Raw genomic sequence first — 20,000 nt, 5'->3', positions numbered from 1 at the left:
TCCTTGGGACTAGATTGGCACACTTTCTAGTATATAAAAGTATACTTTAAGTATAACAGTAGCAAACTTTGAGTACACAACTAGTTTTACTCTATGTTTGTAGATTGTACTGCGATTATACTAAAAGTGAACTTAGTAGTATAGTCTTAGTAAACGACTAGCATTTACAACTAGTAATAGTGTTATACTGAAAGTATACTCATTAGTTTTCTTTAAGTGAACTTTACATCATACTTTAAGTATACTACTATGTCCCTATTTAGGTTTTAATGTGGATATAATTTGTACATGAATATCTGAACACACAAAACATCCAAGGAAAGAACAGGGTATCTGCTTGTAATCAAAAACATTTTATTCTAGCTTCATGCACTCTTTTTTAAACACTTTAATGTGGGTAGGTTTCATAAAAAATAAAGAAATAACATTTTGAACAAAAAGCTGAAAAATGATTAAAATGAGGCTATGAATTGGATTCAGAATGATAATCGCAACGTAGATGAGTCGATTAACACCCCAAAGCTTGACTGTAATTATAACCTCTTCATCTGTCATTTTATTCCATAATGTGACAGTTTCAATGCTGTTTCATGTCAGATGATCGTGTTACATGTGTTGGGATCATAGACAGACAAAAGAAACGGACACATCGACCCCATTGGATTCAACGGAGACAAGTGAAGTCAATTAGAAGCACACACTTCCTGTGGGTCGAGCGTACTGCGCAGACTCAAACTGAGCTTGATGACGTAGATGTCACGTGAGCAACCTGTACGTCTTCTAATCACTGTGCCAAGAGAAAGATGAATCACCCACCGAATCTTGCAGATGTAAGTAATTTTGTTCCGTGTCTTTTATGGACTCTCTATGGGCTTCTCACTTGACTTCATGCCTCCACGTCCCCAGATAGCCTCATAAACAGTAAAAGATTGCCTGCGAGCTTCTCCTGTCCATACGGTCATTTCTCTACTGTGCGACACGGAGTTGTTAGCCTATTTTTACAAAAACTGCTTCTATGGGACCACAATGTAAGATACAAGGTAATTGAGCCTTTTATACATTTTCGTGTTTCTTTAGAAATAATGAATGGACAGATAGAGTCTTTAAACGCCTCAGATGTAAAGTTATTCGCTGTCAAAGTGACGCCAAAATGAATGGGAGTCAATGGAATGCTAACAGCAGGTGGGGGTCCGCTAGCCAATAAAATATGAAACCCTGCCCCCTTGGTTAGTATCAGAGCCTGTCTATGGAGAGCTTTCCCACTCCCTAGTAAGTCCTATTGTACCGAATTTTGGTTGCAGTACCAGCAGAGTTCCACTGGGGGCGATCGTCATAAGTGCAAAATTACTGGGAGTCTATGGGGCTAGACGGCTAAATTTGTCCCTTTCACCCGATTGCCATTGAGAAATCTCAGATCTGATTGTAAGTTTTGCAAATTCAACATGGGTTATAGGTCGAAAGTTGAAAGAATGAGTACTTATGTCCTTTCGATTTGTTACAGGTTGAGTTGTTCTTGCCCATAACACGCTAGCATTCTGCTAATGAATGTGAATATGTATGACGTCATTGACATTTTAAAAGACTTTTTAAAGCAAGTAAGTGACTAAAAAATCTAACACCCAACAATGTGTAAGTTCTTTGCATTTCCTTTCGAATACAACATTCAAATTACTAGACAAAAAATAATATCTTTAGAAAAGTGTATTTTGAGGTGTATACCGCCATTGACCTCCATTCATTCTGCACTCGTCCTGTGAGCGCCCTCATATGGAATCAGAGTGGAACTGCAACCAGTTCAGAAGCCGGAAGTGTAGTGAGAGTGAAACTTCTCACCATATTAGACATTCTCTGTTAGTATCCTGTGTTTCTTTTCCCTCTTCACTTGTGTTTTTTTTGGAAATTCTGTGCAGAAGATGTGTACTAGCGCCCTCTACTGTATAATAATGATTCTAGTAGAATAGCTCAAATATATTTAGACTTTTTGTAAGTATAAGTCAAGTATACTTAAATGTCATTTTAAGTATATTTCTGTGGAGTACATAAAGCCCATTTCTGAGAAGTACATAAAAAGTAAACTAAAAGCATACTTTCCTATTTTTATTTTAAAAGAAGTAAACTAGCACACTTGAATAAACTTCTTTTTCATAAGGGAACTCTTAATAAATCCACAGGACAGCCAGACTGGACAGAGAACACAGGACAGATCAGAACTAGATACACAGGCGAATGAAGATGATTAACAAGACACACCTGAACTAAACGACTCAATCCGACAGATGAGGAACCACTGTAGGTCACGGACACGAGGAAGAGAACACAACCGAGCAGACCACGAGCTCTGAACGAGCCTGAAGACTGCTGTGGGATTGTGTTTAGCTTTTGAGAATGGTGTATGAAATGGATCTGATTAATTTAAAATTACTTCTCTATGTGTTTCAGGATTCACAGATGAATAGAGTTCGAAAGAACAGCATTTATTTAAAATAGAAATCATTTGTGACATTAGAAGTGTCTTTACTGTCACGGTTAATCAATTTCTTTCCAAAAAAAAGAAAAAAGAAAAACATATTGACCCCGAACGAGTCTTATCCAAACCACAGACAATCTTAACGTTCCCAGCTGGTCTCTAACCAGGAATACATGATAATGCTCTCTGAAACAGCACATTGCTCTAGAAGCGTCTCTCCCACGGCAGAAACAGACATGTAGATCCTTCATGAATGCAAGTTTAGAGTTTTAATTATAAAAAGTTAGAGCTGTTCAAAGTGCAGATGTACATGAATAATATTCCAGAGCAAAGCAATATGAAGACATTGTACAAACGCATGCAGGAAAACCTCCCACGAAGCATCTCAAGACTGTTTGTGTCACACCCTGCTTAATTTCTCACTAAATCTTTTCACTTGCATATTTCCAAGCTTTTGAAGTCATTTTAATATGTTTGATGCAATACTTTGTAATTTTTCCAGGTGGATTTAAAGTGATACTTAGAAACTTCCTGTGACATTTTAATGAAGATAACTGCAAAGAAGAAGAGATGGAAGGCCTTTACCTGTGAAAACACTGAAGTCGAGCTGCTGTGAATCTGTGTGTGTTCTGCACAGTCACTCACGCTGAACACGATGCCAGCAGAAACACCATGAAGACATTACTTCAGCTAACGAACTCGTGCTGTTGTTCAGTGTCAGAGGAACGAGGATCATTCCATCCATCATTAGATCCAGCCCTCAGGCACTTTCACATTTACATACGTTTCTCATCTGACCACAGTTCAACATCACTGGACAGATGACCGGCTCTCACTGACTCCATACACTATGATTTAGCAAGAGATCTCAAATAAAAGTTACTAAACACCTGTTGTGACCGAAACAGATCTATAATCCTGGAGAAAGCTATCCATTAGTGTTTGTTCATCTCAAGAGAACCCTTTAGAACGACACGAAATATGTCCTGAGAGCAACACTGTTTTTAAAACAAATTTAATTTTATTTTGTTTCTAAAAAAAAACAGTCACCAACAGGAGATTAATTACAATTATACATTTTGTTCTATTTATCTAACAGTGGGTAGGACACTCTTTAACCATCATGACTGAAGCAGGTGAGAGCTGAGCGACTGGGAAGATTGCTTCAGGAAAAACTGCTTTGGTGAATACACTTCACCCGGCACTGGAAGAAAAGTGCTATCCTCAAATGATTAGTCACTCCCAAATTACAAACCACTATTAGATTAGATTAAAACATTATCATTGCACATGTGGGTACAAAGGCAACAAAATACAGTAGTACATGGGAAAGAGACACAGCATAACATTAGGAAAGAGAGGAGAAAAGACAACAACAGCCTGACTATGCTCCTTTGGGAGAACAGCGTGAGAACAGGAAGAACACCTCGACACCCCGAACCCAAGCTCCTCGTCCAGAAGATGGTGTCAATTGCGTTGAGAGACCAGTTGATCAAATCAATAATTTTTCAGTTTGGAGAGCAGTGCAGAGAGTCTCTCACAGTATTAGAGACGAGACGAGACGAGACGAGACGAGAGAGCAGGGAAGGCAAGCGGAGGACACGGAGAAGATGCATCCCCCTTTGTTGAGAGCCACAAACAAAAAGCTTTGGTTCCAAATATTTCTTATCAATCCTGTTTAATGAGTCATAAATGTGTTGATGTGTGAGCTTTGTTGATCTCTTCCTCTATCATCATCATCATCAGGAAACAGGAGGAATAGCAGATCAGATGAAATGGAAAGATCAGAACAGAAGAACACAGAGCAGGATCAAGTTTGTAAAAATAAACAAATTATATATGTACATTCTGTTCACAAATTTAAAATAGTTTTACAGTTTAACAAATGAAAAACAGATGAGTTACAGGTAATACTAGAAAGATATTTACCTTTTAGCAAACACCTCTGAAAACTACAGCAAACATGAACTCATTCAGCAATCCTCCTCATCTCACTTCAGCTGCAGTACAACAGATCTTAAAAATCATATAGACTTGATCTGTTCTGATCTGTCCATTCATTCATTCACTCTTCTCTGAGTCAAATGTAACGCTGTGACCACATTTACTGATGAACAGGGAATTATATATATATATATATATATATATATATATATATATATATATATATATATATATATATACACACGCACACACACTACACACACACACACGCACACACACACACACACTCCTGAGCACACGTGTGCATCTGTTGAATTGTATTGACATCATTCATTCAACAGATGCTTTAAACCAAACCAAATTACAAATGAAGAAAACAACAAGCAATTCATCCTAAAAAGACAAATAAACACAAGTTTCAGACATCGTTCAGAATAGAACAATTCAGGATTAAAGAATAGTGAAAGCATGTCACTTTTTATGATGCAGTTAATTCGTTTTCAGTTTTTGCTTGAATGTTGTCAGAGATTCATGAGGATGGTTAATCCAGGAAGGAACGGTGAAGGAGAATGTTCTGGAAAGTGATGCTGAGCCTCTCACTAGTGGATCCCAGTCTTCTGGAGGTGATGTAGAAGTGATAGTGAGTGGAAGTAGAGCGTGCTGAGTCTGAGACTGGTCTGTATGCAAGCATCGAGGTCTTGAACTTGAAGTGAGCCGCGACCAGCAGCCAGTGCAGAGAGATCAATGGTGCTTTTCCACTGCATGGTACTATACTATACTATACTATACTACTACTCAGCCGAGGATCCAAGCGAGCCTTACTGTTACCAAAATGTGACGTGTAAACCCTGCTGATCACTGATTGGCCGGAGAGAATCATCACTACCTGCGTCACTGAACTTGTGACATGAGACACCAGACGCGCTAGATTTAAATCAGCACAGCCAGCCAAGGATTGAAGGAAGCTTTTTTTTTTGTGTTTTGTGATCTGTTGAGAAAGTACAGATGTTCCTCTTGTTGATAACAGAACCAGCAAGAGCTCGCCGCGGCTCTAAAGGGGTTCAAACACACAAACCAAGCCGAGCCGCACAAAACAGTGGAAAAGCACCAAAAGAGAGGAGTTATGTTGAAGACCAGTCTGAATCATCTGTAGAGGTTTGATTGTGCTGTAGGAGCACCGCAGTAGTCCAGGGCCTGGACAAGAAGTTGTGCAGCATGCTCCGTTAGAAAGGACCCAGACTGGCAGAGCCCATCAACCGGACCACAATCACAGAGTTAACAACAGTTGCTGTTAGAAAGGTCGGGTCTGTGCGCGTGCGCCACCTTTGACATGTCCACCTGCGCATGCGCAGAAAGTGCGAGAGTGACTCAGTAGAAGTGCAAAGACTGTGCGTGGGTTAATGTGTGCGTCACTCAACAAAAGTAAGTTATCTGATTATTAAGTTAGTAATAACTGCTAGTTGAACAGTTCATTATAAATGTGTTTATTGTGTCTGCATGTTAGCACGTTGTTTAAACATTTATCAGTGTTAATCGCCAATCGCACACGTTCAAGCACATTTGCCTTTCTGTCATGATCATAATGACGAGTTCTCTCAAACTATGGTGTAATGATGTGAACGAATGTCAGATTTAGTATCCCACTGTGTGTAACTGCAATATTAGTAACTTAATCGCTGTTTATTTGATCTTTATGGACGCGATTTTCATGCTTATGTGCAGTTTATGCAAATTACCTCAAAAGCGGTTTGAGTGTGAAAGCAGTTTCCATTTCTAACCACAAGGTGGTAGTGGTGTTATAATGTTTATTATTCATTTATTGTTCATTAATAGTTTAACATGAGAATTTAATAAGAAACTAAGTATTTAATGTGAATGTCTTTGTAATAATATTTTGAAACTTATTACAATTCTTATTTCTTTTCTATTGTAGATCACACACACACCCACTCTCACAACAAATACCCAATTGATCACCTGTAATGCCCACGTACAGCTGTGTTGTGTGCATCTTGGTTGCAAATTACTCCTAAGAGAAATTAAACTCTTTGGATGGAACTGATCAGACCCTGTGTTTTGACTGACACCCCTTGAGCAAGGCTGGATCAGACCTCACCTAATACAGTCCTTTTAGTCACACTCCAAAACCGTTGCAAAGGAAACTATTGAAGAAACATTCTCAGATGGAGCGATTCACTCACATCAGTTTTTTTAGGGAAATGAAGAATAACTCCTTCATTTACAGTAATTGACTTATTCTGTGAAAATAAAACAAATCTTCAGTGGAGTGGAAAGAGATGGAAAACACACTGAAGTCAGACATAGTTTTTCATTATTTCAACAACTTCTGAGAGACACTTCCACTCTGAGAGGCTAGTTTATACCCAATCATGTTCCCAATTGACCTAATAAGTGTCAAGTTGGTCCTCCAGCTGTTCCTTATGTGTACATTTAACTTTTCCGTCCTATTATTGCTACCTGTCCCAACTGTTTGGGAATGTGTAGCTCTCATGAAATCCAAAATGAGCCAATATTTGGCATGACATTTCAAAATCTCACTTTCAAAATTTGATATGTTATCTATATTCTATTGTGAATGAAATAGAAGTTTATGAGATTTGTAAATTATCCCATTCCTTTTTTTCTCACAATTTGTGCAGTGTCACAACTTTTTTGGCATCGGTTTGTAAAATTATGAAAGAAAATTACATTTCTTTTTCTACTTATTTATACATATTGTAAGTTTATAAAATGTGTAATATAATATATCTTAAAGATGTACTGTAATATGTATATATATAAAGTATTTAGATTTTTATGTATTCATTGAAAGTTTTATTAGGATATTTGTACCGGAAATCATTCCATTTCTGTTGTCGTTCAGTAACAGTTGAGTTGTGTTGTTCTTGAGTTCCTCCAGGACTTTGTGTAAGGTGTGTTAAATATACACGTCCTTCTCAAAAAATTAGCATATTGTGATAAAGTTCATTATTTTCCATAATGTAATGATAAAAATTAAACTTTCATATATTTTAGATTAATTGCGCACCAACTGAAATATTTCAGGTCTTTTATTGTTTTAATACTGATGATTTTGGCATACAGCTCATGAAAACCCAAAATTCCTATCTCAAAAAATTAGCATATCATGAAAAGGTTCTCTAAACGCGCTATTAACCTAATCATCTGAATCAACTAATTAACTCTAAACACCTGCAAAAGATTCCTGAGGCTTTTAAAAACTCCCAGTCTGGTTCATTACTCAAAACCGCAATCATGGGTAAGACTGCTGACCTGACTGCTGTCCAGAAGGCCATCATTGACCCCCTCAAGCGAGAGGGTAAGACACAGAAATAAATTTCTGAACGAATAGGCTGTTCCCAGAGTGCTGTATCAAGGCACCTCAGTGGGAAGTCTGTGGGAAGGAAAAAGTGTGGCAAAAAACACTGCACACCGAGAAGAGGTGACCGGTCCTGAGGAAGATAGTGGAGAAGGAGCGATTCCAGACCTTGGGGGACCTGCGGAAGCAGTGGACTGAGTCTGGAGTAGAAACATCCAGAGCCACCGTGCACAGGCGTGTGCAGGAAATGGGCTACGAGAAGCAGCACTGGACTGTTGCTCAGTGGGCCAAAGTACTTTTTTCGGATGAAAGCTAATTTTGCATGTCATTCGGAAATCAAGGTGCCAGAGTCTGGAGGAAGACTGGGGAGAAGGAAATGCCAAAATGCCTGAAGTCCAGTGTCAAGTACCCACAGTCAGTGATGGTCTGGGGTGCCATGTCAGCTGCTGGTGTTGGTCCACTGTGTTTTATCAAGGGCAGGGTCAATGCAGCTAGCTATCAGGAGATTTTGGAGCACTTCATGCTTCCATCTGCTGAAAAGCTTTATGGAGATGAAGATTTGGTTTTTCAGCACGACCTGGCACCTGCTCACAGTGCTAAAGCCACTGGTAAATGGTTTACTGACCATGGTATTACTGTGCTCTCCTGACCTGAACCCCATAGAGAATCTGTGGGATATTGTGAAGAGAAAGTTGAGAGACGCAAGACCCAACACTCTGGATGAGCTGAAGGCCGCTATCGAAGCATCCTGGGCCTCCATAACTCCTCAGCAGTGCCACAGGCTGATTGTCTCCATGCCACGCCGCATTGAAGCAGTCATTTCTGCAAAAGGATTCCCGAACAAGTATTGAGTGCATAACTGAACATAATTATTTGAAGGTTGACTTTTTTTGTATTAAAAACACTTTTCTTTTATTGGTTGGATGAAATATGCTAATTTTTTGAGATAGGAATTTTGGGTTTTCATGAGCTGTATGCCAAAATCATCAGTATTAAAACAATAAAAGACCTGAAATATTTCAGTTGGTGTGCAATGAATCTAAAATACATGAAAGTTTAATTTTTATCATTACATTATGGAAAATAATGAACTTTATCACAATATGCAAATTTTTTTGAGAAGGACCTGTACACACTCAGTCTTGGCTAACACACACTGTATAAACCCCGTGTGTGTCAAAGACTGCTAAAACACCAGTGTAATGAGTCACACACACACTCACATCCCTGACTCTAGCTCTACATGAGTCTCACTCAAGGCTGTGATTTCAGCAGAACATCCTGAATCTCTTCATCTTCCTTCATGCTTGCATCGCTTCATTTACAGACCAGTGTTTATTCTCTCAGTCAGCACAAGTGTTATCTATGTAAAAAAAAAAAAAAACTTCAAGTCTGAAATAATTAAGCCAAAATTTCACAGGCATAAAGGCTTTCTGTTGATCATCATGGAAATATAGTCCAGACAACAATCCCACAATCCACCTCTCCAGCTTCAAGCGCTAGAAATCACCACTGACCAATCAGAATCCAGTATTCCTGACAGACCTGTAATAAAAACGGTAAAACATAGAGAAAGACTGTTTTCATCAGTAATGATGTGATGGAGCAGCAGAGATATTAGGCTGATGGGAAACCTGTCTGAGGACACACACGGAGCACTTTCACGAGTCACACACTGATGTCAGTCAGATGCTGTGCTTTAATCTCCACACTGACACCAGCGCATGTTAGTTAGCTGCTGTGCTCTGGATAAATGAAGAAACGACGCCCTCGTGTGGACGTGCAGTGTACTGCAGACACAGTATAACACATGAACCATCACCCTGGACTCTTTCATCCACATCATTTTTAAAATAAGACGATGTTTAAACTGTAAGTCATTCCGTTATTTATCTGTACAAAAAAACTAAACAAAAAAACTAACTAAATTACGCTGCTTGTTGTAAACTGGAATTGTTTTTTCATTGTTACTGTAATCATAAAGACCAGTTTAATGGGTTTAGTGTACTTCATTTTGATTCTTATTTCACTCTTCATTTTTTTTTCTTGTCACCTTGTCATTAGGTGGACATTTTTAGATAAAAACACAAATGCCCGAGGAAACCAAACCTGAGCTGATCTTGTGTTTCTCATTGGTCATTCTTCCTTAACATGCATAAATTAGAAAAAACTAAACCCCAACAGCTGTGGATTCCCTTTTATTCTTAAAATTTTATGTACAAGTGCAACTGATTTACTTTTTTATTAATGTACATTCAATATAGAAAGTTTATGTACGCATATTACATTTAACATTTCACAATTGCACTAGTCTTTCACATACATTTGTAATCAGAGTCAGTACAATGTGTCCTTTGTTCTTTCAGTTGGTCTTGATATATGTAGTTATAAATATTCAAGTGCTTTCTGGGGAAGGAAGGTTCTGTCGGTTTACAGGACGATGAGATGAGAGTGTGGCACATAATCAAATAAATCCCAGTTTGATGGGTTCCTTCTCAATCCTCTCTGTCCTTCTGACAGCAAGCACTTACTCCAGGACTTCAGAATAAAAGAAAGAATATAAAGATATTTCATGAAACAGAAAGTGTGTGGAGACAGGGACAGATACAAGTCCAGACATGAGCTGAATGTGAGGCGCAGGAAGACGAAGAGACAGGAAACAAGAAGAAAAAAATGCATAAAAATCTCTCAATTCAAAAGTAAACTATTTTACTCCCCATGGAAAGACATGATTAATGAGATGCGAGTGGATATAAAAAGATAGAGGAGGAAGTAACCATGAAGTGCTGTGAGGGAGGATGATGGCCGCTCTCTCTCTCTCTCTCTCTCTCCGGAGCCGGTCTGTCTGTGTCCGGGTTCGTCTGGTGTGTGTGAGTCTGGTTCAGCTCAGGTCTCCGGTGTCGTTGTCTACGGGCGGCGGGACACTCGGCATCACTGTAGAGCCACTGCCTGCGGTCAGATAACCTGCCACTCCTGGACCTGAACACACCACACCACCATCAGCATCTTCATCATCATCATCATCACCACACACACCATCAGCATCTTCATCATCATCATCACCACACACACCATCATCAGCATCTTCATCATCATCATCACCACACACACCATCATCAGCATCTTCATCATCATCACACACACCATCATCAGCATCTTCATCATCATCATCATCATCACACACACCACCATCAGCATCTTCATCATCACACACACCACCATCAGCATCTTCATCATCATCACACACACCACCATCAGCATCTTCATCACACACACACCACCATCAGCATCTTCATCATCATCACACACACCACCATCAGCATCTTCATCATCATCACACACACCACCATCAGCATCTTCATCATCATCACACACACCACCATCAGCATCTTCAGCATCTTCATCATCACACCACCATCAGCATCTTCATCATCATCATCATCATCACACACACACAACATCAGCATCTTCATCATCATCATCATCACACACACCATCAGCATCTTCATCATCATCACACACACCACCATCAGCATCTTCATCATCACACCACCATCAGCATCTTCATCACACACACACCACCATCAGCATCTTCATCATCATCACACACACACCACCATCAGCATCTTCATCATCACACACACACACCACCATCATCATCATCGTTTCATACACACATTTAGTTTAGGAATGATAATACAGAGGAACGCAGGAACAGAAATGTTGAAATACATACTCTGCTCGGAGTGAAAAATGTTTTTTTTCTGTTTTCAAGCCCTGATTAGAAGTGCTTCTTATTACTAGTTTGTGAAGATGCTTGGCACGTTTCGTTCCCAAACGCAGGTTAAAGTGACTCGAACTCTTTACAGATGATGACTGACGGCGCGGAGCCAGACGATGTAAACATTCGTGGCTTAGCCCAAACCTGCAGGGGTGCAGGGGCATACTCCGCCGGGGAGATATTTTCCCCCATTTATGTCAGCTAAATTCACTATTCTTCAGGCTGTTTGAGATAACAGAATGCCTAAAAATCAATACACTATCTGGGAAAATGATGGTTACTCAGTAAAAAAATTAAAATAAAATAAAATTCACCCAGTAGAGGCTACAACCTATTTTGTATTTAATTGTTTTCCAGCTATATTCATCAATTAATCTATCTTCTTATCCCACTAATGTGCCGAGATTAGCTCTAAAACATGCCCTGAAGTAACTTAGCATTTGATACATTGGGATATATTGCTTCTCTCTCTGTCCGGTGAGGTTTACTGTTAGAGTTCCTTTTTAAAATAAATTGTTATGTCCATAATGTTCACTTCAGCCGGTTAGCCAGTGAGCTCGCTACGACGCCGGTGAAATAAAAAGCCCACCAGCCCCTAATGACAACGACGAAGAAGATGATTTATATTCTTCTTCGTTAGTTTTTATTGGCAGTTGGCAAACAACAGTGAGATGCGTGATGCTTTACCGTCCACCACCACACACAGTAATAGAGCTTTTGTTTCATTTTTTTGCCGCTCCAGTCTGAAAGACTGAGAGGAAATGAAACAAAATTGAAGTTATTTTAAAAAAGCTAAAAGATTCGGGGCTTTTGACAAAACATTCTGGGCTTAAGCCCATTAGCCACCCCCGCTCCGCCCCTGATGACTGATCCAGGTCAGTGTGGATCATTGACTGTGACTCGAGTGGCTCATGACACCGAATCACTGAAACAGCACAGATATTTACTTCATTAAATCACATGGTTTTGATTAATTGTGAAGCTTCAGTAAAAGATGACATTTTCAAATTGGAGCATCACAGATGTGGATGAAATGTTCTGTACTGGTGTCTGCTGGGAACAGTGTTGTTCATTAGACTAGTTGGACAACAGCCAATCAGCAGTGTTTGAAAATAAGCAGGAAATGGAGGTTTTTAAAAGGTCAGTACTGACTGGTATTGTGGCAGGCACTCTTGACAACACTAGCTGGGGAAGTGAGCTACAGTGGAAACACAGATGGAAACGAGTATGAAACAAAGAGAGAAAGAGATGAAGACATTAGAGGAGAGTCTACCTGCTTTACAGTAATAAAGAGGAGGCTGGGAAAACCAGGTGAGCTACTAAAGCCCACTGCGCAGTGGACTGCTGCCCGCCAGAAGAGACGGAGTGGACACACCTGAGGAGAGGGAGAGGGAGAGAGAGAGAGAGAGATTGCAGAAAGAGAGAGAGACACACAGAGAGAGAGAGAGAGAGAAAGAGAGAGCGAGCGCGCAGAAAGAAAGAGAGAAAGAAAGAGACGGGGGGTGGGGTGGGGGGGTGGAGTGCAGAGAGAGGAAGCAAGCAGACATCAGAACCAGAAGATGCAGAAACTGCAGCAGAAAGACCAGACAGCTCATGTCAGACCGGCTACAGTCAGCGGGACAGCACTGGTTAGTAGAGGTCAGCACAGGTCAGTAGAGGTCAGTATGGTACTGCTCTTCCCTCATACGAGGTGTTGTGTTGGACTCACCTGTCAGGTAACCTGCGGTCTGGGAGTCAGAGATGAAGAGGTCGTGTTTCTGGTCTTTGAAGGCACTCCACACAGTGGAACGAGAGAGGATCTCATTCACCTGAAACACAGCACACACACATCAGTTCACATCACTGGCTTCAGCTCCAGAGGGTTCTGCTGCGCTGCTGGACCGGGAACACACCTGTTCTCCAAACTGCAGGCTGCGGGTCATGGATTTGAGTGCTTTGACGATCTGAGCTTTGGTTGCTGATGGGTTTTCAAGAGTCTCCAACCCGACTCCCTCCAACAGCTTCAGCAGGTACGGCACCAGATCCACTCGAAGAGCCTGACTCCAGACAACATTCAGTCACAAAGAAGAAGAATGCATTTTTATTACATATTCTTAATAATATTACTCAAATAAAAAAATACTTAAATTTGACCAATATTCCAATTCTATACAAATTTAAAACAATTTCAGTTGGGTGGGTGGGGGGTGGGGGGGGGAGTTGGTTTGGGGGCTGTTGTCTTCTCTCCTGAGACCAGAAGAGGGTGCATCAAGCAAAATATTACTTGCAACGGTGATAGATGTCCCTCTAAAAAATAAGGGCTGTGTATTTGCCAATAATCTGGCAATAAGTATCATGATGTAGGGGTTGCGATACGATATGTTGTGATACTGTCAGCAAGGTGATATATTGGGATATTTCTTATTTTAGGAATAGAATATATTTTTAGGAAAGCTGTCGTTAAGAACACGATTCAATTCAAGTTTATTTGTATAGCGCTTTTTACAATACAAATAACTTCAAAGCAAGTTTCTACAATATTTAGTAGTCGCTTTTCAGTGGTGACTGTCAGTTTATCACTGTATCTAATCCAACAACATGTTTATTAGATCCTATACACACTAAATTACTGAAAGAGTTGTTACCTGTAGCCGAAGAACCACTTCTCAATCATTAACTCATCGTTATCTTTAAGTCACATCCCAAAACCATTCAAGCTGGCAGTTATTAAGCCTTTTAAGAAACCACAACTAGATCCTAGTGAACTGGCAAATTATAGGCCTATTTCAAATCTTCCATTTATGTCTAAAATTTTAGAAAAAGTTGTGTCTGCTCAATTGAGCAAAAAAAAAAAAAAAAAAAAAACTATTTGTATGAAGAATTTCAGTCAGGTTTCAGGCCCCACCATAGCACAGAAACTGCACTTGTTAAAATTACAGATGACTTGCTTCTTGCATCAGATCAAGGCGGCATCTCATTGCTAGTTTTACTTGATCTTAGTGCTGAGTTCGATACCATAGAACATGACATACTCATAGATCGATTATAAAACTATAAACGTATTCAAGGGCAGGCTCTGATGGTTTAGATCCTACCGATGGTTTAGATCCTACCGGTCCGATCGCTACCATTTTGTTTATTTAAATGGGGAGTCATCTCATTTATCACCAGTAAAATATGGAGTGCCACAAGGATCTGTCCTTGGTCCTCTTCTATTTTTAATATTCATTTCCAAGATGGTGCTGCCGAGTCCAGTTGCCGTCCAGGTTGAACCGCTTAGATTCTGCTTTTATTTACTTTTTTTTTTTTTTTTTACCTACTTTTGCTTTCTCTTTTTACACACATAACATCTGCACTGATCATTTACGACAAAAAAGCATTTTAGATATCGCTTCACTGACCTGTTTAAGGACATTTTATCCTCCAACCCATTGTGACCATCTGAGATTCTCCAGAACGCTGAGATGAACAATGGCCACCTGAATAACCACCCGAGGCGACGGATAAAGAAACACTGCGGGAAACGCACTGGGATTCGCAACAGACTGAGGAAAAGAGCTCACAGTCCTCCTCTACAGAGCATTCTGCTGGCCAATGTCCAGTGACTGGAGAATAAGAAGGACGATCTTAGAGCCAGTATAAGTTTCCAACGGGACATTAGGGACTGTAACATCCTTTGATCGTCTGAAACATGGCTCACGCTTTTGGTCCCAGACGCTGCTGTAACACCATCTGAAAACTTCTCTGTTTTACGGATGGACAGGACAGCCGAGGCCGGCAAATCCAAAGGCGGATGGGTTTGTTTCATGATTAACAAGAAATGGTGTGACCCCAGGAATATCTCCACTCTGTCGCGCTCCTGCTCGCCTTATCTGGAACATTTATCCATTATTTGAGGCCCATTCTATCTCCCCCGGGAGTTGTCATTGATCATCGTTACTGCGGTTTACATCCCACCACAAGCTGACTCCAGTTTGGCTTTGTCTGAGCTTCACGATGCGCTCAGCAGCAACATCAACAAACATCCTGACGCTGCTATTATCATCGCTGGGGACTTTAATAAACAGGCAGGTTATGCCTAATTTTTATCAACATGTATCCTGTCCAACCAGAGGACCGAATACACTGGATCATAGCTATACTCAGTTTAAAAATGCCTACAAAGCTTGCTCACTACCGTCTTTCGGCAAATTGGACAATGCCGCCATTTTCCTCACACCGGAATATAAACAAAGGCTCCTTCAAGATCCCCCAGTGCAGTGGTTGGTGAAGAGATGGTCCACCCACTCAGAAGCCATGCTACAGGCGGCTTTTGATGACGTAGACTGGGACATATTTTGGGCAAGTTCATCTAGTTCATCATCAAGTTCATCCGATTTGAAAGCAATCTAAGCAGCATGTGTCTGCCGATCAGCGCACCAGGAAGCAGCAGTCAAAGCAGCGATCATCATGTGATCACCGTCTCGGAGGACGAGGTTCGGAGGGCATTTCTGGCCGTGTTCTGCGGTCCTGCGCTGATCAGCTTGCTGGTTTGTTTTCATAAATTTTTAATGAGTCTCTTGCTACCTTTGCGGTTCCCACCTCCTTCAAAAAATCTGTCATCATCCATGTGTCAAAGAACAATAAACCCTCTTATCTGAATGACTATCGTCCAGTTGCCCTCACATCAATAGTCATGAATGTCTTCGAGGGACTGGTTAAAATTGTCGTCTGCTCCTCATTAAAATCATCATCTGCTCCTCCATCCAGGATACTTTAGACCCTCTTTAGTTTGCCTATCGCCCAAACAGATCCATCGATGATGCCATCTCTCTCATCCTGCACTCTTCTCTCACACACATTGACAGCAATAACAGGAACTATGTAAGGCTGCTATTTATCGACTACAGCTCAGCTTTCAATACTATAGTCCCCATAAAGCTAGCTTCTAAATTCATGGACCTCAGCCTGAATTCTTCACTCTGTAACTAGATTCTTGATTTCTTCACCGGCAGACCTCAAGTGGTGAAAGTAGGCCAGTACACCTCCAGCTCCATCACCCTGAACGTAGGAGCCCCACAGGGCTGTGTCCTGAGTCCCCTGCTCTTCTCTCTCTACACACATGACTGCGTGTCTTCGCACAGCTCCACATCTATAATCAAATTTGCTGATGATACTGTGGTTCTGGGCCTCATTCACAACAATAATGAGACCGCATACTTGGATGAGGTGGGAAAATAACATCAGGACAACTGTCTCTCTCTGAATGTGAGCAAAACTAAAGAACTGATTGTGGACTTCAGGAAGAGACAGCAGAAGCCCTATACTCCTCTTATGATCAGCGGGACCCCTGTGGAGAGGGTGAGCAGCTTCAAGTACCTTGGTGTAAACATCTCGGAGGACCTGACTTGGACTACTCACATCCAAACACAGGTTAATAAATCCAGGCAAAGACTGTACCATCTGCGACAGCTGAGGAAATTCAGGGTCTCACCAGCAATCCTGAAAACTTTCTATTCAGGAGCCACAGAAAGTGTATCTCAGTGTGTTATGGGAACAGCTCCAGTCAAGACTGCAAAGCCCTGCAGAGAGTCGTGCGCTTAGCTGAGTGCATCTCTCCCCTCTCTGCAGGTCATCTACCTCAAACGCTGCAGAAGTAGAGCTGCTAAAATCACCAAGGACTCTATCCACCCCAGTAACCATCTTTTCACTTTGCTGCCATCTGGTAAGCGCTTCCATAGCCTGATGTCAAAAACCGAGAGACTCAGGAGGAGTTTCTTCCCCCAGGCCATCAGGCTCCAAAACTCAAAACTAGCCTCTTAAAATCTACATGTCTCCACTTAATATTCACTTTATTAGTAAGATATTCATCAATCTTTACCTCACATTGACATACTGACAGTGTCAACCTGTTTACACATTGCCTCTTGTACATTCCTGCATATCTTAATATTTAAGACTACGGTTTACTTTCATGCAAATTATTTTCCATTCTATATTTAATTCAACAGTATACATCTTTTTTATATTTTATTCTTATATTTATATTGTTTAATTTTATTTAATTCTTTCATAGCTATATTTCTGTATATTTTCATCTGTATTGTATTCTTTAATAATTGCACTGTCCATGGAGCGACCTTACTCACATTTTACTGCTGGTTATATATGCTCTATATAATTGTGAATGTGAAAAAAAAAAAAAAATCTTGAATCTTGAATATGTTGCCCCTTGGTAATATTAGAAAATACAGGATTAGTTTACACTATGCTGATGATACTCAACTATATATCTCAACAAGACCAGATGAAACTTCACAAATATCTGGGCTAACAGAGTGTGTAAAAAAAAAAATGTAAAAGATTGGATGACCAATAATTTTCTCTTATTAAATTAAAAGACAGAGATATTACTTATTGGACCAAAAAAAGTTCACAGAATCTAGTAGACAACAGTTTGCAACTAGACGGATGTACTGTAAAGGATACAGTCAAAAATCTGGGTGTTATATTAGACAGCAACTTTTGAAAACCATATTTCCCATGTTACAAAACTGCATTCTTCCATCTTAGAAACATTGCCAAGCTATGAAACGTTATCTGTTTCTGATGCAGAAAAGCTAGTTCATGTATTCATGACCTCTAGACTGGACTATTGTAATGCACTTCTAGGTGGTTGTCCTGCTTCGTCAATAAACAAGCTACAGGTCGTCCAAAATGCAGCAGCTAGAGTCCTTACCAGGTCAAGAAAATATGATCATATTACCCCAATTTTACAGTCTCTGCACTGGCTACCTATTAAGTTCTGTATCAGTTACAAATTATCATTACTTACCTATAAGGCCCTAAATGGTTTAGCTCCTGCGTACCTAACTAGCCTTCTACCACGCTACAACCCATCACGCTCCCTAAGGTCACAAAACGCTGGACTTTTGGTCGTTCCTAGGATAGCTAAGTCCACTAAAGGAGGTAGAGCTTTTCCACATTTGGCTCCCAAACTCTGGAATAGCCTTCCTGATAATGTTCGGGGTTCAGACACACTCTCTCTGTTTAAATCAAGATTAAAAACACATCTCTTTCACGAAGCATACAAATAATGCATCTCATAATTTGTGACTTTGCTTCTCAAAACTAGCCCAATCACGTTTCGTTCCAGGCGATAAAATACAAATGTTTTTGGCGGGGTTCCCTTGGTAAAATTTGCATTTTAGGGGCTAAATATCACATTATTGGGGCTGGGGTCGCTTCAACCCGTGGCCATGAAAAACAACCAGAGGGTAGTCCGGACTGCTGAGCGAATCATCGGTTCAACTCTCCCATCTATTCAAGAACTGTACTTATCCAGAGTGAGAAAAAGGGCTGTTAAAATCACTCTGGACCCCTCACATCCAGCACACTCCCTCTCTGAACTGTGTCCATCTGGTCGACGCTACAGAGCACTGAGCACTAGAACGACCAGACACAGGAACAGTTTCTTCCCTCAGGAAATCCATCTAATAATCAGCTGATAATAACTGTGAACACACTACACTATTTATATTTATATACACATACACTTATTTATCTAACACACAAAATATACCTGTACATACATAACTGCTTATTGTAATATACCTGCCATACAACTGTCAATTTGTATATTGTCATCCCTTTCCTACTTATTTGTTTTTTGTTCTGTCGTATTCCTCGTCTGTGTAGACACACCTGGCAATAAAGCTCATTCTGATTCTGAAGTAGTGTTCATCCTCTGGAAAACTATGTCTTGTATTAATTTTTCTGAAAATTCCTGCCATATGAACATAAACTGACAGTCACCACAGATAAGCAACTACTAAATATTGTAGAAACTTAATTTTCTGTGAAAGTGTTTTGCAATGATTTGTATTGTAAAAAGCACTATTCAAATAAATCTGAATTATGTACATATGGCAGACATGTATGGAAAAATCAATTAAAGACGTAATCAAACAGATGATGGACACTATTAACAGCAATTATGTTACATGATGCAATCACACTTATAGCTAAATTTGGTAGTTCTGTATGTTGTAAGAACACACCACCATATGCAAACCTTAGCAATAAATAAATATATATTATTTAACCAGAACACAGTGTGATCTGCTTTTACAATCAGTCCCTGTAACATCCAACATTACTGAACCATTAATTGTGCAGAACGAGTAAAGGGTGTTGGGAATTAAAGCGCTTGCAGGATCCTTTAGTTAAATGATTAATACATATAAAATGTATTTTATAAAAAGACATATATATGTGTGTGTGTCTGTGTTAGTTGGGTTTCACAGTTTCAGTTTACAGTTGTGAGATACAATGTCATAACATTTGGATCTGAACAAAAAATTACATCTGCTTATTATCAATATAAAAGTGCTTACAGGATTCCTAAAGAAAACAAAACAGTTGTAAAACAGTAGAATAAATACCGTATCTTTTCGGACTATAAGTCACACTTTTTTTTCATAGTTTGGCTGGTCCTGCGACTTATAGTC

General features: G+C 40.0%; 1 protein-coding gene and 1 long non-coding RNA gene across 6 annotated transcripts in view; one reads left to right on the top strand and one right to left on the bottom strand.

The window, feature by feature from the left end:
• The first annotated feature begins 315 nt into the window (after positions 1–315).
• LOC128013625 (uncharacterized) lies at positions 316–3,358 on the top strand. 2 transcript variants are annotated; one of them, XR_008183355.1, is made up of 2 exons: positions 316–830; positions 2,970–3,358. It is a non-coding gene; the product is annotated as an uncharacterized LOC128013625 (long non-coding RNA). The 2 variants fall into 2 exon arrangements; XR_008183356.1 differs by lacking the exon at positions 316–830 and adding an exon at positions 852–1,040.
• Positions 3,359–9,933: 6,575 nt separating this feature from the next.
• LOC128013574 (dnaJ homolog subfamily C member 13-like) overlaps positions 9,934–20,000 on the bottom strand; it is a 67,561-nt gene continuing 57,494 nt past the window's right edge. For 3 of the 4 annotated variants that reach the window (XM_052596675.1, XM_052596677.1, XM_052596676.1), the window contains 3 exons: positions 13,425–13,568; positions 13,241–13,340; positions 9,934–10,730 (listed from right to left, as the gene is read on the bottom strand). In XM_052596675.1, coding sequence (XP_052452635.1) covers positions 10,633–10,730; positions 13,241–13,340; positions 13,425–13,568 — 342 coding nt within the window. In that variant the 3' untranslated portion in view covers positions 9,934–10,632. Of the gene's footprint in view, positions 10,731–12,805; positions 12,908–13,240; positions 13,341–13,424; positions 13,569–20,000 lie in introns of all 4 variants that reach the window. The other variant, XM_052596679.1, reaches the window with a different exon arrangement.

This window comes from Carassius gibelio, chromosome B24 (genome assembly GCF_023724105.1).
Source record: "Carassius gibelio isolate Cgi1373 ecotype wild population from Czech Republic chromosome B24, carGib1.2-hapl.c, whole genome shotgun sequence".
NCBI lineage: Eukaryota > Metazoa > Chordata > Actinopteri > Cypriniformes > Cyprinidae > Carassius > Carassius gibelio.
This window is presented reverse-complemented; position numbering and strand designations above follow the sequence as displayed.